General features: G+C 33.9%; 1 protein-coding gene across 1 annotated transcript; it reads right to left on the bottom strand.

The window, feature by feature from the left end:
- Positions 1 to 2,583: 2,583 nt before the first annotated feature.
- LOC118743940 (Bardet-Biedl syndrome 4 protein homolog) lies at positions 2,584 to 21,052 on the bottom strand. The gene is made up of 6 exons (XM_036476702.1): positions 21,032 to 21,052; positions 20,851 to 20,979; positions 18,489 to 18,573; positions 11,367 to 11,453; positions 9,187 to 9,401; positions 2,584 to 3,130 (listed from the first exon to the last, which is right to left on the bottom strand). The coding sequence occupies exons 1-6, from the start codon at positions 21,050 to 21,052 to the stop codon at positions 2,774 to 2,776; spliced, it is 894 nt and encodes a 297-aa protein (XP_036332595.1). The 3' UTR covers positions 2,584 to 2,773.
- Positions 21,053 to 21,208: the final 156 nt, after the last annotated feature.

Genomic DNA, 21,208 nt, shown 5'->3' on the forward strand with positions numbered 1-21,208 from the left:
ACGAATACAGCTTTTTCAGCGGAGGATCTTTCAAATGTTTGGAATTAATTAAATTAATTTAATAAATGAATATTTACCTACTTCTTTCATTAGTAAATCCTAACAAGATTGTTCATTTTTAAATTTAACGAACTTCTTGATTCAAATTAATGTTGATAAAAGTGCAACCGTGCGCCACAATCCGGCTTGCAAATTCTTACTGGCAAAAATTTTCCCAGCACGAATTTGCAACTTCCCCTCCAAATGAAATGTCAAAATTGTGCTCTCTCCTTGCAAGTTTTACTAGGTTTTTGTACAAATTTTGTGCATAGCGAACACTCCTGTTGTTCTACTCTCAATTAGCTATACCTGTCTTTATTTTTTAAGCGGGTTAATATACTTAAGCCTTCAAACTTATGGAATTTTAAAACTTTCCTGCATCGTAGAATATTAATGTTAATTAAGGGAGTTTGGATTGGTGGACTATGCGCTTCCGAACCCTGCTGCGATGGCTGAGTTATTTCGCCCAAAGGCTATATGCGTTACGGTATACTGCGACTTAGAAGGGAATTGTAAGGCCGATGAAGTGCTGATATATGGCGCCAAGCTACCTATTGAGAATGTAAATAATGAAAAAGGAATAGCCTTACAAACTTGCAAGCTACTTATTTCTGAGCGAGTTACTAAAGTAGTGAACGAAAGATGGCATTGACTGGCTTACTACTGTGCCTAAATAGACATAATGCTAATTTTTTGGTATCTGACATAGCAAGGATCTACCTAATCGTTCCAGTACTCTACCACGAACACTTCGAGAATAAAAGATTCAGTTCGTAAGCCACCCACCAAGCCCCATAGTGGCGCAAACGCTGACGGTGCTAAGCATGTTCTTCCCCATATGTAAAATGTGCTCGAAATTTAGGCAAAAAAAAAATTATTTCAGTGAAAATTTTTTTTAACATTAAAATTTTTTTTATTTTTTTTTTGCTTTAGAAATGTATTCAACCTCTTTTTATAATTTAACATTTATTAACAGAAACAGGAGAATCGATTTTCTTCAGAATTGCTACTATCTCAATAACTTTTAATGCAGAAAAATTTTATATAAGCAAATAAAAATTTAACAAAGTGGCTCTTTAAGCCTCTGTCATTCAAAAAAAAACCTTTAACATCCGGCAAAAATTGCAAGCTGTAAAACTGTTTGAATAGTAAATTTCGCGTTTGCACCACTGTGCGCTCCATAATATATCGATATTATTTTTAGCCAGTAATAATGCTTGGAATGTCTGCAGTAAGTGTCCGATATTTAAGAAGCTTTGCGAAAAGAAAAAAACTCTACGACGCTTCTGTAAATGCGTTAATTGGAGGTGCTTTGCTTATACGGGACCTCATTCACTCATTTTACTAAATTCACTCAATGTTCCAAAGAATTTTTGAGCTTCTCTGGACCGGGCATAGATTGAACCAAGTGCGCTCTAACCTAACCAAATATCTAGAAATGCTACATTCAACATAGCGTTTGAATAACTGCAACCCCTTGCGGAACTTCATTTGGCTTTGCCTTCCTTCCACAGGAAAAGCCTTCATAAAAAGTTTGTAACTTATTTGCAGTCTCTCGAAAAGAGCAAATTCTTCTCTACAAATTAGGCGCCTATACCAATTATCCTTACGTTTAAATGTATTTGTTTTCCCAAAATAACTAGTCCATCCAGCTTTTTGTTTTAATTTAATTTGAATATTTATTACCATTATTTTGCTTTCTTGTGCTTTTCCTCTTTTTGCTCCTTTTTTACTTCTTTAAGATATATAAAAAATAATTACAAATATTTCTAACCATGCTTAGTAGTTTTTTCTCATTTAGTTACAAACCTTTTCATTGTCCTCCTTCTGAAGTGGCGCTATAGCCGCCTAAATCATTTTGTGTTCCATTGCCCACAACGAAGCAAAAAAGGGTAAACAAAGAACCAAAGAAAATGCTTTATTTTTACCAAGTTTCTTATCTTTATTTTCATTTTCGCAATTAAAACAGAAAAAAATGTGCAAGCACGGTAGCAAGCGAGATAAGCAATTTATACATACATACATACAAAAACAACTACATTAAAAACCAAATTGAGTTGGCACAAAAACCAAACGCTGCCGACACAATTGTATTTATAAAACATAAATATTTCGCCAAACCACTTCCGTAACCACCAGCTAGCACTTGCCATACCAATTTGCCAGCCACATCCTGCTACATTTTAGTTAACAATTTCACTGCCCCACGGCCTGTATTCTCAGAGACAAAGACACACACACTACAACTGTCCGTTTTATTGCTTCTTGGTAATTATTTATTCCCTTACAATTTTGCCACATTCCAACGAATATTGAACTTCTCAGCCAGCGCGTGCAGCTATGTTGGCCAAGTTACCCAATTTGCTAGGGGCATACAAGCGCCTAGCCTACAACAGCTGTCGTCCTCCTCCTCCTCACTGACACTGCTATTGCTCCGGGTGCCATTCTTTCTGCTATTGCTGAAGCTCGTACTGGTTGTTGATTTACCGCCTTCCAAACCACCACCACCACCACCACCACCACCACCATTACCTCCAACTCCTTCCTTCCACTCTGCCTCTGTGCAATTTTCTGCATTTTCTTCACTTTTATTTTGAGTGTTGTTTTTAATTTCACTTTCGTCGACTTTGTTGTTGTTGTTATTGTTTCTACAAGTAGTGCTTCTGCTGGGATTTTCTATAGTAGTTTCAGCCAATTGGGGCAAAAGTTCGCTGCCAGCATGTCACTCATATCGTCAGGCATTGACCACAGCGTTCACCTCAAGCGGCATTTCTGTGGGAATGGTTGCAGCGGTTGATGCATTATTTGTTAGGGCAGCAGCGGCAGCAGCGGCAGCAGCTGTGACCAATGCTTTTTCTTTTGTATCGCTTAGTACTTTTCGGTCCCCTGCTGCTTGACGTTTCACGCCATAAATGCCATAGATATCGTCAATGCTGCTTTCGCTCTGGACGTTGCTTTGGCCGTTGTTTCCTCCCTCAGTTCGTTGCCAATTGACGTCACTTGCAGCTTCACCATTTGGTGGTGTTGATGTCACCATATTACTTGTTGAAATTTTCAGAAGCGATTTCAATTTGGTCGCTTGGAATTTATACTTCGTAGAATGCAGCATGAAAGAAAGTTAGGGAAGAGAAAAATAAGAAGAAGAATGAGGAGAATATGGGGGAGGGGTGGGAAATGGAGGAAGAGAAAATGTGAAAATGATAGTGATGGCTCTACTAAAAGATACAATCTACATGGATATATACATGCATATGTACATTAGACCGTACCAAAAAAAAAAAAAAATGTTGGCCGCAAACCTCTGAGTAATTTTGCAAGAAATTTTCGGGGAAAAAAATGTTTTTACGTCGCCTTTTTAAATTTTCCGTTATATCTACGGCAGTTACGGTCGGATCTTAAAGTATGATATATCCACTTTTTTTCTCGAGGAGACAATTTTTACCAGAGTTAAATAAATGGGGTACTAATACTTATACCACTTATACTTACATATATACCAAGAATCTTTGAAATTTTGATAAGTATGTATTTTGATGAGAAGGAAATTTGAATTTTTTTTACCCACGCACAGTAGTCTGAATAGAGAATCTAGCGGGACAAAACTATTTAAACAGGTTTGCTTTGATGGATTTCTACACTACTTCGTATCCACTATGTAGTTTATGGGACCACTGATTACAAATCGTCAGTCAGGTTTCAAAAATCCAATATGGCGGATCCAATATGGCGGAGAAATTTTTCAAAATTGATTGAATTCGCTCGAAACTTGTTACAAGGAGATTTTTGGGGTTGTTGCCGCGATATTGAAGAAACCGTTCTGAAAAGTGAAAATAATTGTATGGGTGTCGCAAAAGCGCGCAAAAAGAGTATATTTTTAACTTAAAGCCAACACTTCATAGAATTAGATTTAATGAATTTTTAGTCGGAACTCAGCGCATTTCCTATTTAAATATTAAAATAAAGTAATTTCATAATTTTAATTACAGTGTAAAAATACTTAAGACCCAGGGATGTACGGCTATTTTTATTTTTTTTTATTTTTAAGGTGGCACGGTCTAAAGTATATCGCAGTATTCAAATATATATATGCTTTTATGTATGAATATGTATCTGCCTAAATGCAAGCTAGCTAAATGTCCTTGCGCTGTTTGCCATTACAACATCGCGCAGCGGGAGTAGCAAAGTAAAATAATAAAATTGTAATCTACTCACAAATGGCCAACAAAAATGGCAAAAAAAACCGCATCTGCGGAAAATGTTTAGTACTTTAAGTGAAAAATGGTTAATAAGATGTGCTTAAGGGGCAGTATGGTGCTTTTTAATTTCGATAATAAGTGGTGGAACATAATGGTAGTTAGGAGTATACATATGTACGTGTATATATATAAGTATGTAAGAATGTGTGCATGTGTGTCAAAAAAACGAATATTCCGAAAGTAAACACATTGAAGCACTGAAAGCAAACGGTTGATAAATTGTTATTCTCGGTAAGTATATGTATATGTGCATACACATGGATACTCCTTCCTAGTTACTAGTGCATACAGCTCCAGCATGCGGATGTCCTGCGAACAGTCATATGTTCACAAGGACCTATAAACTTTTTCAAGGTCAATTTAAACTCAATCAAAATGTAACAAAGTTAAAACTTTCTGCGCTGGAATGTGGCTAGTCACTTAAAGCTAATTTTTATTGTCTTAATATCTTTTGGTGCCTATAATTTATGAAGGGCTGAAAAGTTTGTTCTTTAAGTTGCAAAAGCTGTCAATTTAAGCTTCAAAGGCCGAACACTTAACTGGAAAAAAGTACGCGAAAACTACCAAATTGTTTTTTATAATGTTTTTTTTTTTTTCTTGTTCGGAACAAAATACACAAAACAATGCGCAGTGCGCCCATTGTACTGAGTACAAATTTCTCTTAATCTGTTGTAACTCTACTTTACGAATAAATCGGAGCAAAGCCCACATAACTCATCCTTACAAAGGCGGGGCAGGAACACAAAGAGTGTTCGGTTGCCTCATCCACTCTGAAAAAGAACCAGTTAAAGTCCTTTGCGCCTTCATTGATATTTCAGGGGCTTTCGATAGCATATGATATAGTTAAGGCAATAAAAGATGCCTTGTTATGCAATGGTGTAACCCAAACCACAAATCAATGAGAGTTGTCAATATTAAGAATACCAAAACATCAGTATAGAATTAAGAGACAGGACAGAATCGACAACAGCCACAAAGGAATGCCCTCAAAAGGGCGTAAACTTTCCCCTCTTGTGGACTATGGTTATAGAGTAACTTCTTTGGACACTGAACATCCAAGGCTATGCAACACAAGGCTACGCAAATGATCTGGTAAACTGCATAACATAGATTTAGAAGAAAAAATTCAGAACAGTTTTTGACACTTTCGATACCAGAAGCAACAACAAAATACACGCAAATGTTGTTTTTGCTCTACTGATACTACCTGTTTAATGTGCCTTGATAATACTCCCTGTGTATTGAAAAATATTTTGTTTCAAGTGTGTAAATTTTGTGTTTGCTTTATTATTATGCAAGTTTTTAATAACGTATTTTAAATTCCATTGTACTTAAACCCAGAAATGCCAAAATCAACTATTCGCCACTTTAGGGTGTAAAAGTTTTAATTAAAAGCGTCAAAATTGAAATAACCAGTTCCAGTTAAAATGTTAAATAACGAATTTTACATAATTTAAAATAATTTCATTTTGAGATATGTATGTATGTGTGTGTTTATTAAAATTACAAAAAATGCAATTACAGTATCGGTCATATCTATAGCACGCCATTTCAAAGTGATATTGTGTGCAACGTATGTTTATTTATGTATTTTTGAGAATTTTCAATTAAAATACAGTTCTTTCTCTAACAAACCCCATATAAAAACAAGTTTAACAATTTGTAGAAAACTTCAAAAAAGTGCAACAAATTTTCACCTAAATTTCAAACTTTTTTCTCAGAAGTGTTTGAATTTTTCTGAATACACAGTTTTATAGCCCAACCAATTTTAGTCTGATAATGTGCAAGTTTCAAGTTGCTAAAAGTTACCGTTGATTTTTTAGAATTTTTTTCGCCAAAGGTGTTGCGGATTTCTTCCATATACAAATAAATTGAGTTTATTCATTATATGGAAGCCAATGTGACAAAAAAAATTCTAAAAAATTAACGGTAAATCGTAGCCACTTGACATTTGCACATTATCAGACTAAAATTGCAGTAGCTAAAAAACTGTGTACTCGAAAAAATTCTAACGCTTCCGAGAAAAAAGTTTGAAACTTAGGTGAAAATTTGTTGCACTTTTTTGAAGTTTTCTACAAATTGTTAAACTTGGGTTTATATGGGGTTTGTTAGAGAAAGAACTGTATTTTAATTGAAAATTCTTAAAAATAAATAAAAAAACATAAGTGGCACACAATATCACTTTGAAATGGCGTGCTATAGATATGACCGATACTGTATGTGTGTTTTCAAATTATCATTAATGAAAATCAGCTTTAAATAATCTGATTATTTACACAATGGCATGTATTAATTGGCATTTAAATGCATCTACAGCCGTTCGAAAGTGTAAGTTAGTGTAAACCAGGTACATGCATACATACATAATTAGTTGACATTAATTTCAGTATAAGCCTTCACCGTTACCAACAAGTAATTAAATACCATCTACATTTACATAGTGACTACAACTACATACAAATACAACTACAACTACAACTACATTTACTTGTAAATAACAATAGCGCTGGTGCTTTTTTATGTGAAACAGTACATTCTTACAGTACATACATACATATGTACATATGCACTACCACAAATTGCTCTATAACTACATACATACTAAATTTAATTGAAATACGGGCAAACCTACATACATACATACATACGTGCATAGTAAAGATTTGTACAGTTTTAAAATGAGCCAAATAACATTATAACAGAAAAAGTTTGCTAATACCAATGTCAGGCAATTAGAACTTGGCCCAAACTTAGTTGCAAACTACTAATAGATGTGTACATTACGATGTGCCCACATGTATCTTATTACAATATGGCTTACTGCCAGAAGAAGAATGACGTAATTTGGGAGTTTTCTAAAACTAGAAAGCAACCACTCATACCACCAAAGTCAGGAACCAAATTAAGGTTTGATGACAACTTTGTTTTGTGGATTAAAGTTTACGATTATATTTTATAAATATACATAAATACATATGTACATTAGACTGCATCACCAAAAAAAAAATGCGGTTTTTCCGGCGGGATTACAAAATTTTATTAGTATATTTTAGACCTCTTAAGATTTAGGTGAGCTGGACCGGTTTGAAAATACCACTAAAAATGGAGTGTTTTATGAATGAAAATAGTTTCTTAAATGATTTTTTGGAAAAAATATCCTCAGATGACCAATCAGTTTAAGCTTAAAAAATCTACAAAAAAATATTAAAAAGGTTTACAACGGAATCATAATAATGAGATTTATGTAAGAGCTTATTCGCAAAGAAATTAAAAGGGTAAGAAAATATCTTACCAATGATACCTCATAAGTCTAAATTGGTAAGGATTTGGCTGAGTTATTCAAGTTTATCTTAAACCAGTCTTTGAAAAAAGTTCAAAAACAGCATCAAAAATCTCATAATTACGATTCAGTTGAAATTTACAATTTTTTTATTTAATATTTTTAATATTTATATAACATTTTTTTTAAGCTTAAACTGTTTAGTCAACTGAAGGAATTTTTTTCAAAAAATATTTAAAAAAAAACTGTTTTTATTAATAGAAAACTAATTTTTTCATATCGGTCCATCTCACGTAAATCTTAATATTTTTTCGAGATATTTTGGTGGAACTCTTAAAAAAATGGAAAAACAGTACCGATTTTTTTTTGTATGGGGAGTGATGCAGTCGAATGTACATACATACATATTTCTTTAATGTTTTTTTTTATTATTTTTGTTTAAGGGTCTTTTTTTTTTGATGTTTTAGTTATGACGTTCGACTTTTTTTTTATTTTTATTTTTGATGCACAAATGCATCTAGATGCTTTAGGAATATTTCTGCATCGAAGAGAAAATTAAAAAACAAAAATCGCTTTGATATTTGTGGCGGTTAGGGCAGTAGGGCGCGATATATAAAAAAAGGCGTGAGTATAAGATACGCATGTAAACATAGATATGTGTCCCGAAATGATCCCGAAATATTCCCGAACTATATCAACGAGCAGTGTTGCTAGAACAGCTGATTAGATTTTTTTTAAATTCGTCGTGTTTTACGCGTGACAGTTTACCTAAAATTTAGAGCAATGAGAAATATTTACACACCAAAAGTGTTATGAATCATTTGTGGAAGCAGCCACTTTTTTGTCGTGGCATCCTAGTATCGATACGTACCTATGTATATTTTAAATTGCAATTACTACATACTAGTATGGCCAACAAAGTAAATCCTACAATTCATGTACAACTTCTCAAAAAACAATTACAACATGTGACAAAAACTAAGAAAATTTTAAAACACGAAAAAATTTATACACTCACTGAAGTCAAAATTTTTTAAAAGGACTTTTGAATCTTATTCATTCATTCATTGAAAAATAAAGTACTTAAATTCAGTGCAATAGTATGTGTAGCAAATGAAAGTGCAAATTTTGTAGCTTTAATAATAATAAAATTGTTTAGATTCACAAGGACGAATAGTTATTGCAAATGGCTTTTTAATTAACTTTTGTATCCTAAACTAATAATGCTAAATAGACGAAATTCGAGGGTACGAAGTGTACATATTAAATACTCCCTTACATATATTTTAATTTAAAAAAAAAAAAAAACTATTTGAAAGTTTCAAGGTTAAGCACTTGGTATGGTGGAAATGGACTTTCCAATACGCCAAACAAAACTAGCGTTGTTATCTTCACTGGAATGAGAAGGTTGAATGTTTTTGAACGAAATCTGGATGCCAAATTGTCAAGTAACGAACCAATAATGTACATGTATGTATATTTGTGTATGTATGTAGGGCCTTTTGCCAATGTTACTGCAGCTGCACTTGCAACCACAACAACAGTACATTATCAACGCCAATTCCTCACCGCATAAGCCCATTGTGCTTTTTGTAATTGCACCAAACTTACTTCCGTCGGTAACAGAAGATCCTTTGACGAGCTAACAAAACGTGTAAATTGCTCTGTCGCAAGCGCAATACGACCGGTCTCATAGCAGAAGAGGGCATAGTTTAAGTGCACAAGTGGATTACGTCCGGCATCCTTTTGTTGTTGCAGTTGAATTTCGTTAGAGCGCTGAAATGCCTTAAACGCATTATCGCCATCCTCTAACTTACGCAAGCAAACTGCAATCGATTGTCAATTCGTATCGGGTAGAGTTTTGTTGGCGAGTGATGGTAGTCGGGTGTTAGGTTGGTGTCATTTTTTTTTTGCGGCAGAAATTGAAAATGGAGAATGTTAGAACGAAAAGCAGTTATGTACATATTTGGAAAGTGCGAAATATGCTTCATAAAATAAATTGGTGCAAAATATAAGCTACATATATCGTGGTGGCGTACATGATACAAAGTGAGAGATTGAAAGTAGGCCCTGGAGCCCAGTAGCTTCTTTAAATAAGATGGTAAAGCTTTTAACTCAATTGGTTATTTCTGTCACCGTGCCGGATTATTTAAAAAACTGTCCAAAAATATTGACGCCGTCGACTGCTTGCGCTATCAGCAAGGTTCCTTTGGTAGCGCCAAAATTTTACATTGCAGTAATAAGTACATATATCAGAATTTCAGTCGAAACTTTGTAGAATTTTTGCAATGTTTTAAAAAAAAATAGTTTTTTTTAAACCCTGGTAGCGGCCTATAAATTACGTCTTTGTTTTGTACGAAAGTTATACAAAATGTAGATGTTCATATTTTTAGGACCCCCCTACTGGTTGTGATTTTTATGTTATAGATGAAGACTTGAGCCATGCAAACTCTATTACTATTTTTTTTATTACACTGGGGTATCATCTATGTAGACCTGTGCCTTTCGAGGTTAAACTTCACTCAAAACTACAAGGAAATTTTCCTTAAATAGAAAAAACTGGATAATCAACGCCCAAAACTCCGAAGGGGTGGCTCTATTTGGTATACGTATTTCTACTTTAAACATTGGTCTGTGGCATACAATCCAGATCGCTCTAGTGTATAGAAAGTGAGGAGACAAAACAACAAATCGATGTATATACATAGATACATTTTGGAAGACGATGCTTCTAACACTAGGGTGTACCTCATTTGGGTACCTCGACATAATGGGTTCATGCGAAATGAAGTGGCACATTTTTTCATCGCGAAATTTCGACAAAATCTTTACTTAAGCCTTGTTATATTTTAAATATTGTTGAAATTTATTTATAAACCTGTTAAGTTATAGCTGATCGAAGTCAAAATGTGCTGAATTTTGGCGATTTAAAAAATAATAATTTTGTAATTTTTGTGGATATCATATTTTGTGCGTGGAACAAATTAATATATTTTAAGGGCCACCGTAATATGTAAACTCGCGCGTTTATTATTGAACATATCCTACATTTTTTTTTACCTATGTACAGTATGCGCATAAATACATAGCAATGTCAATTGGCAAAAGTGCAGAAAAGCTCTTCCTTTGGTTTCGGTTTTTGTTCGAACTTTTTTCAGCTCGCGGTGCATTCTTAAGTGCACACTTAGCTTGGAAGCAGGCAAGACGTTAGCGGGTGGGTTGATTCGCGCCACAATTAACACTTATATAGTACAATTGTGGGCCGCAGGACTTCCGGTTAGCGGTTATGAAAAGTACTTGTGGGCGCGTATTTATATACCTATGTACGTATATGAATATACATATGTATATGTACATACATAAATATGTATAGAGCGCCTTTAAGCCATTGTTCCTGGCGTTGGCTGGCCTGATAATTGCACTAAAGACAAAACGTCACTACAAACAGCCAACACAAGGAAGCTTATCCTTAGTATATCTAAGTATGTATTTAACATACACACACATTCTTACTTCTAGTGAAACGAATCGTTTTTTTTTCTTTCGGCTCAAAAAAACAACCGTAAGTGCTAGCTACTTCCAACGTGCATTTGCTGTACTAGAATTAAATGGCCTGCAAGGTTGTTTTTAGTTTATTTGTTATATTTAATTGTTTACTAAAAAACTAACTGAAAAATGAAGATAGAGGGCTGAAATTTTGCCGAAAGAAAAAAACTTTCGTTTTACTGGACACAGTCTAATGTGCCTACACACATACATATGAATGTACATATCTATAGAAAGTTACTTACTTCCGAGCAGCATATAGCATTCGGCGCTGTCCTTACGCAAGTTGATGGCTGCTGCAAGCGTATGAAAGGCACTGGCGTATTGTTGCGCTACATTGAGGTTAAATAGGAGACGTAAAAAGAAAGAGTGAAAAATACTAAAAAAAATTTTACATTTAATTCAAATATTAAAATGAAATTTAAAGACACAAATTATGATTTGAAATGTCCGTTAGAGTACAAAAAAAAAAAAAAGATTTAATCGTTTTAATTTCATCCCTTGATCAGAAGCATTCGAAAGCTTTTCATCATTCTAAATGTAATTTTTTGGTTGTTCAAGTTTTTTTTTCGAATACCCGAAGCGGCAACTAGATTTTTGACTGTCTTTTGTACGCTACGATTAGGAAACTAAGAGCGAGCAAGATAGATAGAAATGTGAATTGCTTTGAACCCATTTTGTACTTTAAACGAGCAAAGAACTATAAGTTCGGGCTAAACCGAACTTTTATGTACCCGGCGGCGCACGTTATAAGTGTTGCTTTTCACCTATCTGTAAACGATATGATAAGCAGGGATGTTTTCCCCCCATTTTAAATACTTTCTTGCAAACATCGATTTTAAGGAAAATGGCTTCGTTATTTACTGACTAATCGCAGTTTCCGTATTTCTGTAGATTACTGTTATATGGGAAGTGGGCATTACTACCGTCCAATTTTGGCCCAATTTCAATACCAACTTATCTTGGTGTCGAAACGCAGGTAGAAGACATGACCCTATGAGGTTGCCGATAGTACTCCTGCTGCTGCATCTTCTAAGAACCACGGTCAACGAAAGTTGGATCAACCGAAACCAATGGGCTCCGGTGGCATGCAAAAGCTTTCGCACACGAGGAGCAAATAAGCAGTCTGGCGGCTTTGCCTATTATTGCCTGCCCCGATATTCTCGCAAAATGTGACAATAACTCTCGAACAGGTGTTATCCCTGCTACAATAAACGCGTGCGTGGCGGGAGTTTGTGCAGAAAAGACCTACCTCACTTGTATGTCGATGAAAGGAAGCTAGGCGCGGAACCACCCGGTCTCAATAAATGTGGCTTCTTGCGTCATTCTGGCTCTGTTTCCTACTGAGCTTTTCGGCAGAGAAATGGCGGAAAGCCGCCTGCGGCTGAGGGATATATACGCTTAGTGCTAACAGCCATAGCTTGAAATGGTCATCCTAACCGTCGTAAACACGGTCAGTTCGAGAGCTTACGTTGTCATAATTTGTTTGCTGCAAGGCTGAGCTTCAAGGACCTCTGCTTACTTTCCACATGACCCTCTATTGCCAACCACCAACTTATGCGGAAGGTGGCTGTGCTGTTAGAAGACTGCGATAACCGAAATATTGGTTGTGTTGCTCAAAAATAAATCCGTTACAACCGCAGGTGCAATGCAGGAAGAAATCCTACCCTATTTGGACCTTAGGTCTAGTGGTCAGCAAGAATGCGCCCTCTGTTACATCGAATTAAAACTTTATGAAAATTCTAAATGCTCTGCGCTAAGACGAAATTTGAGAAAAACAGACTGACCGCGTTTTAGAAAATCTGTCTGCCTTTCTGGTGGAGTAAGGAACTTTAGCAGGTTAGCATTGAGGCGAGGAGGACTGATGGGCTGCACGCAAGTTTTAGAATTGTTGCAACGCAGAATATACCCTCCCAAAAATGAAATGAAAAATGAATTATGCAAGTATATTTAAGTAGAAAAGTGGCTTTAAACAGCTACTTATTAGAAGAAAATTTGCATATTCTTCTTTTGAATACTTCATGAAGCCCAATCATGCTTATCTAAGTATTAAGGTCATCATCATCATCCTTTTTCTATATAAAAGTCTATTGTTAGTTTTGCAATCGTCATATTTAATCAATGCAGAAGACCGCAATCGATAAACAACGCCAGGCAATATTTATGCAGCATTCAGGTATTTTATTTATGCAAAGTAAAACTCGGATTTACCTAACTATTTGTATCCGTCGCTTGTGTATTCAAGCGTGTTTGGGTAAATAGGAAAATACTTGCAGTTGCGGTGGAGATACTTACATCTTCAAACATATGTACATATGTATATTTTGAACTAAACAAATCATTACCCAGTTGTCAAAATGTGGAGCGATTCTAAATAAACGCTTTCAGGACGAGGGTCCTTCTCTTTGGAAGCTATATTACCAATAGCAATGCTATCCGGAGGCAGACAAAGCAAAGAAGGTCCAATACAAGAAAAAATCGCATTAGGCATGTCGGTGAGTTGAACCTGAACGGTGGCATTATTATTTAAAGTAAATTATCGCCTTCTAAGACCTTGAATCCGAAGGCCTTGAAACTCTGTCCGTTTCAAATAAATCGAGCCCTATAGAATTATAATTTCAAAATTTCAGAAATAGCAGCTCCTAGAAGGCCTCATTTATTCTAATTTTTCCGATTGGGTATTAATCAACCAAAAACCAATGCACATGGTTATATGGAAATCCATACAAAGGTCACTATTCAAAAATCACCACAGCTAATATGAAGCAAAATCATCGACATTTTCAAAAGCTTTTAGGAAAAAAACTTATTTGAACTCTGCAACGGACGTCAAAATGGTAAATTAAATTCCCAAAGGTACTGCGCAGAAATTCACAGATATGTATTTATGTTAGTAAAAGCATAGACAGACGACAGCGTTGATCGCGATCTACTCGTTAATTTCGAATTATCTCAGCAATCAACTACAGTTGATCCGGATTAAGTCAAAATTTATGCGGAACAGGGGCATTTTCGATGACAACACTGACCAAAACATGCAGCTGTTGTCGTTTGTGAACGATTAATAAACGAAGCAAACAAGTAAGTACTTAAACAAAGAAAATGAGTTTGGCGTCCGCAGTAACCGAGTGTTGAGAGCGGCATACTACAATTCGATACGACAGAGTTTCGAACCTCATTCCAAGCGATTATATAAGTTTATGTATAACTTCTTCTTTTATTTGTAGTTTTATTTTATTGACATTTTTTATTTTATTTATACTTTTTATTTATTTCTTTTTATTTCACATTACTACTTATTTTATTATAAGTTAAATTAAATTTTTAGAGTTAATTTTCCATAGCAAATAAAAAATAAAAAATAAAAGTAATAGTTGAATGAATAAAAAAACTAAATGAAAATTCAGCTGCCTGTGGTATAAAAAGCCACGAAGTCGCGGCGCGCTTAATCCACTTTGCTGCCGTCTATCAGCGACCAATTTGGTTCGGAGCAGCAGCGTCGTTAATCCGGATTAACGGTGCCGTATGTCTAAGCTATAAAATACAAAATAAGGTGCTATATATGAAAACCAGGAAAAAGACACATCCACATACACACTACTTACATGTATAGGTATGTAAATATTTTGCATTTTCAATATGAAAAGTTTTGCTTAACAAATTCACAAAGATTTGAAGCAATTATACATACACACATTAGGGCGTTGAAAACTTTTGTTTCCAGAGACCTCCAGAACTGAAGAACGTGGGAAATAAAGAAACTATTTTTGCATATTAAAATCGGTTAACCATGGCTTTGAAGTTTTCCATGTTTTTCATTTGGGGAAAATAAAGTTTTTCTTAGAATATGTAGCTATAAATGCCTTAAAAATAAATTCTATTTGATCAAATAACAAGTAATTTTTAGCAAAAAAAAAACGACTTCAACTCCCATATAAAAAAAAAATATATATATATATATCTCATGATCCACTGATCGGATCTTAACCACCTCTGAGACACTACCTTTCCGATGCAAAAAGAATTATCGAAATCGGTTGATGTGGTCCAAAGTTATGCGGTAACATACATAAACAAAAAAGTAATAAAAAATAAAAATAAAATATTCCGACGAACTGATAACCTCCTCCTTTTTTGGAAATCGGTTAAAAATATTACTCTTCGGGAATCTTCAAACAAAAAAAAACGGAATGCAAATTAAACTTTAGCATATTGTGTTCGACGTCTTGGGAAAATAGTTCGTAAAATGTTATGAGTTAAGTTTGAATCACAATTCTACTGTTGGAAAATTTCTGAAGGAAAATATTTTTATACTAAGCCCCGGGGGCAAAGTAAAAAATACAGGTCAATTTATTTTCCTTTTTTTTAATTCTATGGGGGTTGCAGAAACAGGATTCCAAAAATTTATTTTCCTGTGTATTTTTGGGTCACCCTAACGTACATATACGCAATAATAGCGAATTTAAAGGTTAAAATGCAAAAATTGACAACTCGTGCGTGCAATGCTGTAAGTTTTCTACATGAAAACACATACATTTCTATACAAATAGGATAAACTTGAAAAGAATATCGACGATACTTTTTTATAAACATAAAAAGAACGTTTGTGTGTACTATAAAGCAAATATACGGATATGTAAGTATATACAAATAAATGTGTGGATAAACACATATGTATATATTAGGGATGTTAATTTTTCAGCTTTTTCCGATCCCGGGATTTTCGGTATCCCGGAATCCCGAGATTTAGATATTCATTACTTTTCAACAACTTAAATCGAGAAAAATTGCTTCTATATTGTTTGAGAATTTCTCCTACCATAAAATAAATAATAAATAAATGGGTGTGAAACCTACTTTTTTATTTAAAGTGGCATTCTTATTTCTTCTCTCTGCCGTCAGGATTTATTTTAAAGTACTTTGTTATTTCAAAGGTATGATTAATTCCAAAAATTATTTAAAAAATTCAATGCAATGTATGATAAAAATATGGATACTAAATGCAAGAAGAATTTTCTTTAGAATTTAAAAAAATTAAAATTTGTTTTGATTTACAAGGACGAATAGTTAATTTTTTAAGCTGATAAATTCGAGGGTGTTATCTAGTTTATATATGTCCTTAACATATAATTTTTTTCAAAAACAAATATGTATTACGAAATTTCACGGATAAAATTTGAAAATGACATTTTCCATACTTACCAGTACTTCTGCACCAAAAACTTGAATCTGTTTAAATTCTACAGGAGTTCCTCTTTAATTTGATACCCATACTTCTTCTCCAAGCATATTTCTTTTAAGTTTTTAAATCATTTTTGAATTACTGACTAAAAACGCAATTTTACTATATTTGGCCCATGGTTTCGCGAATATATTGATATTTGTGTTTAAAATTGACTATCGCGCGGTGTTATATGTATAATTGGCTAGACATTTATAAAAAAAAATTAATTATTAAATAAAAAAAAAAATATAGCCAATACTGGTCAAGAAAAGGAGTTTCTAAAATCCCGGGACTATTTCCCACCAATCCCGGGATTTTTGTGACCTTAAAAAGACCGGAATCGCGGGATTAACATTCCTAGTATGTATACGATATATTTTATTTGTCCACCCAAATCAATTGGGACCAATATAAAGACCACATCGAGAGGAATGTCATGGCTACCAAACAGGATGTGTTGATAATGATTGTGATTACCTTTGACGACGGCATTGCCATTGATGTTGCTTATAATAAAATGATGTACATTGAAAGTTACACATAATGAAAAATTTCAGGGTAAAGCAACAATCGACCCAAGTAAATCACTGTAGCCTGTTCAAAGGTGTGGAAAGTAGGCATTAAATATTTGTTAATATTGATTGGCAAAAAAATGGAGAAATGATTGTACGTAGATATGCAGTAACTAATTTTTTCAAATTAGGCAGCCAAGTATATTGGGTTTTAATGAATGAGCATTCATAAAAAATATACATTGTACATACATATGTACACATCTAGGCACATGCGTTACAAATACTTCGTCTATTCTTGCATAGGGAGCTAAAATGGTATAGGCTTATGCTTTCGCCTGAAATCAGCTTTATGAATAAGTCATGTAATCGGTTAAAAAGTGGCATTATAAGTAAGTGATGAAGCAAAATTAGCTGATTTCACCGTGCGAGAAAAACAAAAAAATTTCCAAACACATGAAGCAGTCAATATACCAACGAAACTGTGGGCCAAATATAGTAAACCTGCGTTTTTAGTTTTTCTCTCTGATGTGAGGATTTTTTTAAAAAGACTTTATAGTTTCAAAGATATGATTCATTCCAAAAATTATTTAAAAAATTCATTCCAATGTAGAAAAACGGTATGGGTACCAAAGGAAAGAGAACGAAAAGGCATTGAAAATTTCCTTATAATTAGTTTTATTTTTTTTAGCAAATAAAGTTAGAAGGACGAAATTCCGGGATGTGGGCGAGTGCAATTAGTCCTTAACATATAATTTTTTCGTAAATAATTATTGTAAAATTTCAATGATATTCAATGATAAAATGTTAAAAGGACATTTTCAATAACTAATCGTCCTTATGCACCAAAAAATTTAATTGGGTTTAATTCTACAATTTTCCCTTTAATTTGATAGTCATATTGTTTTTCTGCATTACACTGAATTTTTTTTTAGTGATTATATTGCGGGTGCGGCGACGTGCCTGGAGGGATTGTGTATTGAACCTTTTCACGGATGGGTCGAACCTGGATAGAAGGATTCATGATGGGGGTTTTTTGCTGTATACTCTCCGTTAATGTCAAGCTTAGGCTTCTTGAATTCTGTGGCGTTTTTCCGGCAGTATTGGCTGCCGTTAAAGAAGCATTAAATATAATGTTGAAGAATGTGATGCCAATAAGGAAAGAAGGAAGGCGGCTAAGGAAGAAAGGGAAAGATGGGTCCACGTCATTTCAACTTAGGGATAAAACTAAGACATGGGCAAGTTCATGGTCCTTCTGGCCCAGGCTGAATTGGGTGTATTTAAAACCTCAACTCTTATTTTTGGCGCTCAGACTAAAAATTGCATCTGGTCCTTACCGCTGTATTCAGATAACACTGGTAAAACCAATCACTTTAGACTATGCTTAAAGCCATTTAAATGGTAAATGTAGAGAAGAGGAAAACACCACCCTGGACCGGAACGCATGAAATGGCATTAAGGAAAACCGCGACGAAACCGGTTATCAAAAGCCGGCTGGCTCGAAAATTTTGCTTAGTTGCCTTTTTAATTTTTGTGATAAATTTTAGAGTATTGAAGATGTAAAAAAATAAATATGTAATCCATTCCGATAAATCTTCATAAAATGTATGGAAATTTGTTATCGTACTCACCAGTTATATAAATCAAACTCAAATTATAGAGAGCATTATAATTCAGCGGAGAAAGCCAGATGGATTTACGTAGAGAAGAAATTGCCTGAAAACAAAAATAAAAGTAACAAAGCAGTTAAGAAAGCTAAAAAAATAGATTACAATTAAAAAAAAAAATGACGCCGATTTGCAAACAATCAGGAAATTGTAAAAATTGTTTAACTGAGGATTTAAAAAAATAAATCGAGTATACTACTAATAACTTTCTTTTATTTTCAGTCGTTTTTGATAGTCGTGATACCTTCGTAAACTTGTCTAGCGAGGATCTTCAAGAAAAAGCAGTTTACAATTTTTTTTGTGAAATGGAGATTTTTTTTGCTAGAATAATTTCAATTTTTTTACTGTATACATTTATAGATATGAATCTATACATATATTTATAAATACTTTCTCTAATTGACACTTTAATAATTTCTTATGCTCTCTGTCTGCATTGCGGTACACTCGTATCCTATAAAGAATTCTTATTTGCATTCCGCACAACAGTGGGCGATTTAGTTCCTGATGCGCAGCGATAAAATTATTTATTCAAAATTTATTCGAAATAAAAACATGTAAAACACTTTTTGCCTGTACGCAGTATGTACATTATGGTGGTCCAAAATACAAGTTTAAAGGAGTTTTCTAAATGGAAAAAATAATACAGGTATTTTTTTGTTAAAAAAAATGTTATTTAGAACTGCCTCAATGCCCATGAAGTCTTACATGTATTTTATATAGGGAAAAAATCCCTTTTTCGACTTTTTTTCGAATGAGAATACTTCCCTTCAGAAGTCTTAAAAAAAAAATATTCTTAAGAGTAATATTCTGATTCGATCAAAAAAATTTGTTTTTAAAGATTTTGTAGCAGTTCTATGAAAAAATGCATTTTCTTCATATAAAATACAAAGGAAACATTTCCCTGGCGGCACGCAGTGGTCGGAGAAGCCATGTTTTACGCGAAAAATTAGCAGGGCTCTTACAATTATAATAAAACTGCGGGATCCTAGTATCGTTGTCATGTTAAATCCGAATATACCATAAAATGTATAGTTTGACAGTTAACAGCTGTCAAATCAACAGCCAATTTCTGTAAAATTAAGAAAAAATTTTTAAAATACCGCTGATTACGTTTCTTTGACATGCTGACCACGAATTTTGTGTCAAATCAAACCCTTGACAGTTGACAGCTGTCAAATGAACGGTGAATTTTTCTAATAATAAGACAATTAAAAAAAAAAATGCCAATGATTAGGTTTTTAGACGAGCTGATTAGGAATTTTATGTCATATTAAAATTTTGTGAGTTGACAGCTGTCAAATTGACTGTGAATTTTTCTAATAATAAGACAATATTTTTAAAAAGGCCACTGATTAGGTTTTTAGACACGCTGATCACAAATTGGATGTCTAATTAAAACTTTGAGCGTTGACAGCTGTCAAATAAACTGTTAATTTTTCTACAAATAAGATGCTACTGATGAGGGTTTCAGACACGCTAGTCACGAATTTACGTCAAATTAAAACCTTAAGAGTTCACAACTGTCCTAGAGGCTGTCAATGTCTCTAGAAAAAAGGAAAAATTTCCAAGAATGTACTATTTATGTTTAAGGCTCACTGATATTGAGTTCAGTGTACCATATTAAAACTTTTTCGGTAGAAAACTGTCAAACGAACTGTCATTTTCAGTTGAGTAACACACTATATTTACTTAGCAAAATTTGATTTACTATATACGAGGGGGCATATCTAAAATAAATTTATGATCAAATTATTATTTTTGAAGAAAATATTTCTTGCAAAATTAGCCGTGCTATCAACTTATAACTGTTACAACGTGTCACGATAGAAAACGTTGAATTAAACGGATTCAACGGCTTGCTCAGCAAGTCAGTTTTGAGTGCGTTGGACATTTCTAAATAAAATATTTTTATTCCAATTAATTTGTCACAGTTTTAAAATATGCCTTTTTCGCGTAAAACATGGCTCCTACGACCACTGTGCAGCACCATTAAATGTCAGTCAATTTCAATTAAAAAAAAGGGATCTTTAAATTTTCAATATTCTGCAATTCTTAGGGTGGCTGAAGGAAAAAATGGACCACCCTAATGTGTATGTAAGTCTTAAGCAAACTACTCTCCGCTGGATGCCTGCTCATGAACAAGCTAACAACATTCATGCTGAAAATTTAATATTTCTTACATGCGGACTTATGCAAATATCTATATGTATGTATGTATGTATGCACATATAAGCATACCGGTCCTTTTTCGCAACCGTTACACACACTTTCTACACCGTATTTGTACATTCTTTTTCCGTCTCTTTAACACCTCCTTACTTACCGCAATAATTTTTTGTTGCTTCTTTTTGAAGAAACACAATCCAATATTATTCCACAATTCTGGGATGTCCGGTTCTGTCGCAGCGATTTCTTGATATTTACCCAAAGCTCCATCGATGTCATTGCGCGACTATGGTTAAGTGTGAGGCAGGAAATGAGAAAAAGTTCTTAAATTATTCCACATGCTTACGCTTGTGCCTCATACGTATATATTTATGCAGATTTTCAAAGAAAAAAACAAAACAAAAACAAAAACTTGGGATAAACTGGTAAAAAGTTGACAAAGGTTGATATAAGTTGGAAAATGTATACACTTGTGTTTTACATATTTGTTGGCATGCATTTCAAATATAAAAAAA

The sequence above is a fragment of the Rhagoletis pomonella genome, unplaced genomic scaffold, assembly GCF_013731165.1.
Source record: "Rhagoletis pomonella isolate Grant_MI unplaced genomic scaffold, Rhpom_1.0 Rhpom_scaffold_00007, whole genome shotgun sequence".
Taxonomy (NCBI): domain Eukaryota; kingdom Metazoa; phylum Arthropoda; class Insecta; order Diptera; family Tephritidae; genus Rhagoletis; species Rhagoletis pomonella.

Coding starts and splice junctions, on each gene's coding strand:
- LOC118743940 (XM_036476702.1), bottom strand. CDS start 21,052: ATGAGGCACAAGCGTAAGCAT. Junction 20,980..21,031: donor TGAGGCACAAGCGTAAGCAT/GTGGAATAATTT, acceptor ACTTAACCATAG/TCGCGCAATGACATCGATGG. Junction 3,131..9,186: donor ATCTTCTGTTACCGACGGAA/GTAAGTTTGGTG, acceptor CATTCTACGAAG/TATAAATTCCAAGCGACCAA.